This window comes from Nerophis lumbriciformis, linkage group LG03 (assembly GCF_033978685.3).
Source record: "Nerophis lumbriciformis linkage group LG03, RoL_Nlum_v2.1, whole genome shotgun sequence".
NCBI lineage: Eukaryota > Metazoa > Chordata > Actinopteri > Syngnathiformes > Syngnathidae > Nerophis > Nerophis lumbriciformis.
This window is the reverse complement of record NC_084550.2, coordinates 46,071,501-46,077,500: the sequence shown is the minus strand read 5'-3', so window position 1 is coordinate 46,077,500 and position 6,000 is coordinate 46,071,501. Positions and strand designations below refer to the sequence as shown.

Below are 6,000 nucleotides of genomic sequence, written 5' to 3'. Positions count from 1 at the left end.
AAGCTAAATATTACTCAAATCTCATCCGCCTCAACAAAAACGACCCTAAATTTTTGTTTAGTACAGTAGCAGCGCTAACCCAACAAGGGACTCCTCCCAATAGCTCCACCCACTCGGCAGATGACTTTATGAATTTCTTTAATAAGAAAATTGAACTCATTAGAAAGGAGATTAAAGACAACGCATCCCAGCTACAACTGGGTTCTATGAACACAGATACAACTGTATCTACGACGGATACTGCAATACAAAATAGTCTCTCTCTTTTTGATGAAATAACATTAGAGGAACTATTACAGCGTGTAAGTGGGATAAAACAAACAACATGTTTACTTGACCCACTTCCTGGGAAACTTATCAAGGAGCTTTTTGTATTATTAGGTCCATCAGTGCTAAATATTATAAACTTATCACTTTCCTCTGGCACTGTTCCCCTAGCATTCAAGAAAGCGGTTATTCATCCTCTGCTCAAAAGACCTAACCTTGATCCTGACCTCATGGTAAACTACCGACCGGTGTCCCACCTTCCCTTTATTTCGAAAATCCTCGAAAAAATTGTCGCACAGCAGCTAAATGAACACTTAGTGTCTAACAATCTCTGTGAACCTTTTCAATCCGGTTTCAGGGCAAATCACTCTACGGAGACAGCCCTCGCAAAAATGACTAATGATCTACTGCTAACGATGGATTCTGATGCGTCATCTATGTTGCTGCTTCTTGATCTTAGCGCTGCTTTCGATACCGTCGATCATAATATTTTATTAGAGCGTATCAAAACACGTATTGGTATGTCAGACTTAGCTTTGTCGTGGTTTAACTCTTATCTTACTGACAGGATGCAATGCGTCTCCCATAATAATGTGACCTCGGACTATGTTAAGGTAACGTGCGGAGTTCCTCAGGGTTCAGTTCTTGGCCCTGCACTCTTTAGTATTTACATGCTGCCACTAGGCGACATCATACGCAAATACGGTGTTAGCTTTCATTGTTATGCTGATGACACCCAACTCTACATGCCCCTAAAGCTGACCAACACGCCGGATTGTAGTCAGCTGGAGGCGTGTCTGAATGAAATTAAACAATGGATGTCCGCTAACTTCTTGCAACTCAACGCCAAGAAAACGGAAATGCTGATTATCGGTCCTGCTAAACACCGACATTTATTTAATAATACCACCTTAACATTTGACAACCAAACAATTACACAAGGCGAATCAGTAAAGAATCTGGGTATTATCTTCGACCCAACTCTCTCGTTTGAATCACACATTAAGAGTGTTACTAAAACGGCCTTCTTTCATCTCCGTAATATCGCTAAAATTCGTTCTATTTTATCCACTAGCGACGCTGAGATCATTATTCATGCGTTCGTTACGTCTCGTCTCGACTACTGTAACGTATTATTTTCGGGTCTCCCTATGTCTAGCATTAAAAAATTACAGTTGGTACAAAATGCGGCTGCTAGACTTTTGACAAGAACAAGAAAGTTTGATCATATTACGCCTATACTGGCTCACCTGCACTGGCTTCCTGTGCACTTAAGAAGTGACTTTAAGGTTTTACTACTTACGTATAAAATACTACACGGTCTAGCTCCGTCCTATCTTGTCGATTGCATTGTACCATATGTCCCGGCAAGAAATCTGCGTTCAAAGAACTCCGGCTTATTAGTGATTCCCAGAGCCCAAAAAAAGTCTGCGGGCTATAGAGCGTTTTCTATTCGGGCTCCAGTACTATGGAATGCCCTCCCGGTAACAATTAGAGATGCTACCTCAGTAGAAGCATTTAAGTCCCATCTTAAAACTCATTTGTATACTCTAGCCTTTAAATAGCCCCCCTGTTAGACCAGTTGATCTGCCGTTTCTTTTCTTTTCTCCTCTGCTCCCCTTTTCCTTGAGGGGGGGGGGGGCACAGGTCCGGTGGCCATGGATGAAGTGCTGGCTGTCCAGAGTCAGGACCCGGGGTGGACCGCTCGCCTGTGCATCGGCTGGGAACATCTCTACGCTGCTGACCCGTCTCCGCTCGGGATGGTGTCCTGCTGGCCCCACTATGGACTGGACTCTTACTATTATGTTGGATCCACTATGGACTGGACTCTCACAATGTTATGTCAGACCCACTCGACATCCATTGCTTTCGGTCTCCCCTAGAGGGGGGGGGGTTACCCACATATGCGGTCCTCTCCAAGGTTTCTCATAGTCATTCACATCGACGTCCCACTGGGGTGAGTTTTTCCTTGCCCGTATGTGGGCTTTGTACCGAGGATGTCGTTGTGGCTTGTGCAGCCCTTTGAGACACTTGTGATTTAGGGCTATATAAATAAAGATTGATTGATTGATTGATATGTACATGCATACAAACGTATATTCAATTACTAATTTTTGGGTATCTTTGCCGTTATTAGTTTTTAGATGTGTAATCTCCAAAGTTTGTGCACTTTTTTGTAGAGAAACTGCAAACTAGAATCGCATTATCATGATCACATTATTAAATATTGTGATATAACAATACTCACAACCACTCATTCTTATTTTCATAAAGACATCCATCCATCCATTTTCTACCGCTTGTCCCGTTTGGGGTCGCGGGGGGTGCTGGAGCCTATCTCAGCTGCATTCGGGCGGAGGGCAGGGTACACCCTGGACAAGTCGCCACCTCATCTCCATAAAGACAGCATTTCAGAAACGATGAAAGGTAAACAAACACAAATCCTTACCAGAGGCCCTGTCATCTTTAGGATATGGTACAGTTCTTCTCTGTGGGCCAGAGGAACCTTGTGGCGGACCCAATGGCAGCAGAACATTTTGTCACTCAACCCGGCCATGTTCTGTGTACTCCAGAAAGAGATGCAAGTGTAGGTTCTTCTGACAAAGTCTCTTGGTTAACTTTTCTCTGATGTTCTTTTCAAAGTCACTTCCAGGATGCTGGAGTCTATTTGTTTGCTTTGGATCTCAGCCAAGTGCAGCTGAAACAACCCTGATTGTTGACAAGAAAAAAGGAGAACAGTGCAATAACAGCAGAAAAACAGATGCCATTTCTTGAAGCAAACTATCAGAAGTGTCCCCCTTTACAATAGTCCACACCAAATATTTTACGATACGAGTCAGAGAGGAGTATTACATTGAAAAACAGAATTACTCTAAGTCTAGAACAGGGGTCGGTTACAAGGGATTCTGGGTATTTGTTCTGTTGTGTTACGGTGCGGATGTTCTCCCGAAATGTGTTTGTCATTCTTGTTTGGTGTGGGTTCACAGTGTGGCGCATATTTGTAACAGTGTTAAAGTTGTTTATATCATCACCCTCAGTGTAACCTGTATGGCTGTTGACCAAGTACGCCTTGCAGTCAGTTACGTGTGTATGCAGAAGTCGCATACAACTTGAGACTAAGCCGTCACGCAGTTTGTATGGTGAAAAAGCGGACGCGACGACAGGTCGTAGAGGACGCTAAAGGCAATGCCATCACAGCACGCCCTCAATATTGTTGTCCGGGTGAAAATCGGAGAATGGTTGCCCCGGGAGATTTTCGGGAGGGGCAATGAAATTCGGGTTACTCCCGGAAAAATCGGGAGGGTTGGCAAGTATGCAGCTGAGCCGCGTCAGAGTGATCAAAGAGCCGCATGCGGCTCCGGAGCCGCGGGTTGCCGACCCCTGGACTGGGAGGATCTAATAGAATAATCAGGGGTGTCAAACTAATTTTAGCTCAGGGGCCGCATGGAGGAACATCTGTGCACACGCGGGCCGGACTATTAAATAAAGACAACTTCAGATTGTTGTCTTTGTCTTACTTTGGCTAAAAATAGAAAAAACACATTCTGAAAATATTACAATAAACATTTTGAAACAAATAAAGTAAAATTTAGATCCATGAAGGAAAGAAGAAAGTGAATGAATGTTTATAACCGAATAAATTTACATATGCATAAAAATTTGTTTTCTTTTGTGTTATTATTTTTTATGAATTAAGTAACGTTTATGACAACCTTTTTCCAAAACACAATATAGAATGTGAGATGTAACAGGATCATGCATACATTTATCATTTGTTTTCAAAACACTTACAAAAAAGTGGGACCCCATTTTGAAAATTCCTAGCGCCAATACTGATGGAGTATTGGTGCGTGTAAAACAGCAGCAGGCGGCTGTGGCCTGCGGGCCGCTTCTAATAGAACTAATCAAATATAATCCCGGGGCCATAGATCATTCACACGTGGGCCAGATTTGGCCTGCGGGATTTGACTTTGACACCTATGGCCCTGCTACTGAGAATGATCTATCTCCTCTGGTTTTTTAGCCTAGTTTTTGTGACAGGAGCTGGTCTGAAGACCTCAAGGTCCTGCTGGGACAATAAGGCTGCAGAAGTTTAATAAGATAAGGTGGGGCTTCTTGGTGTAAACATTTAAAAACAATAAGTACAATTTTATAATTAACTCTAAAAGTAACTGGGAGCAGATGAAGGGAGACCAGTACACAGGTCATGTGGTCACGTCGTTTGGTTTTAGTTCAAAGACGAGCAGCAGCGGCGCTGCAGCTGCTGGAGAGAGCCCTGATCCAGGTCTAACTTTATTGATTCCTTCAGGAGAGTTCCCTCAGGAACATTTAAATTAGCAGTGTACAGAGTTGAGATCGAATTTAAAAAGTAAATAATGGGGGTATAAATGGAAATAAAATAGAAATTACAATAAGAATAAAAATAAAAAGCAACAATAAGAATAAAAATATAACAGTAAAAATAAGAATATAACAAGAGAAACTATGCAGTAGTGACCATGTTATGAAAATATGTTGCACTGTTTGTTGCAGTTTATTTCAGTATTGTTATTGTCTACGTACAACAAATGACAGTAGTCCAGGTGTGACGTCACAAATGCATGGATAGTTCTAAGTCAGCCTGTGGAAGATGTTTTATTTTTGCCAGGAGTCTTAGCTGAAAGAAGCTCGATTTAATGACAGAGATCATATCTTTGTCCAGCTTAAGCAAAAATGACTCCAAGGCTGAGCTGTGGCAATATGAGGACAGAGGACCAATATCACTGGCATGTCCTTTGTTTGACCAAATACCACCATTTCTGTTTTATGTTGAACTATTAAAAATTGCCCCCAACCATTCCTGTACATCAGGGGTTCTCATTACGTCGATCGCGAGCTACCGGTCGATGGCGCAGAGTGTGTCAGTCGATCACCAGCCAGGCATTGAAAAAAATAGACCTAAAAATTAGCGATCATAAATCTTCCCTATGACGTTACTTGATTGACATTCAAGGCACCCAAGGATCTTGTGAGATGACGCTGGCTGTAGCCAGCTCAGTGTGAAGGAAAAAAAGACCGTCAGGAAGGCGAGAAACAGTTTTTATTCCAACCGTGCCGTCAAAAGCCTAGACACTGACCGCACAGTTCCTGTCTACACAATAAAAGTGCTGCTCAATGCTGCCTGCGCTAACAAAATAGAAGTCTCCGAAAGCTATCGCAAACAAGCTAGCAAGCCACGGAGTTTGCCGTCAATGTATTTTTTGTAAAGTGTGAAAAAAAGGAGTATGGAAGCTGGACAAACAGGATGCCAAAACCAACCACTTCAATGTGGTATTGAACAGAAAGGAGGACTTTTTTTTTCCTCCTCCACGATGTAAAATCGAAAATGTGGAAGTTGTCAGCACTACTGGGAATCTTGTCTGATTACAATCAATGCAAGTCATCAGAATCAGGTAATACACCAACTTATATTCTTGTCTTCATGAAAGATGGGAATCTATACATTAAACATGCATGTATTTTGTACACCTTTTACATGTGAAATGTATTTATGTATGTATATATATATATATATATATATGAGGTAGATCACTTCGACTTGGTCATTTAAAAAGTAGCTCGCCTGCTGAAAAAGTGTGGGCACCCCTGCTGTACATCATGTAAACAGTTCTACAGAGTAGTCATGGCAACCTGGTTATTGCTTACAGTTACAGGCAGATATATTTAAATATCATCTGTGAAACAGTGAAAGGA

The 6,000-nt window shown here is 42.0% G+C and overlaps 2 protein-coding genes across 4 annotated transcripts in view; one reads left to right on the top strand and one right to left on the bottom strand.

Annotated features, from left to right (window-relative positions):
• LOC133585516 (casein kinase II subunit alpha) overlaps positions 1 to 6,000 on the top strand; it is a 184,156-nt gene that overhangs the window by 64,549 nt on the left and 113,607 nt on the right. The gene's annotated exons all lie outside the window — the stretch shown is intronic.
• slc2a10 (solute carrier family 2 member 10) overlaps positions 1 to 6,000 on the bottom strand; it is a 55,507-nt gene that overhangs the window by 17,497 nt on the left and 32,010 nt on the right. For 2 of the 3 annotated variants that reach the window (XR_009814061.2, XM_061937825.2), the window contains one exon: positions 2,102 to 2,976. The exons of the other annotated variant lie outside the window; for it this stretch is intronic. Coding sequence is in view for 1 of the 2 variants with exons in the window: in XM_061937825.2 (XP_061793809.1) it covers positions 2,952 to 2,976 (25 nt within the window). In the remaining variant the exon portion in view is untranslated. Of the gene's footprint in view, positions 1 to 2,101; positions 2,977 to 6,000 lie in introns of those variants that run through there. 3 annotated transcript variants of the gene reach the window in all.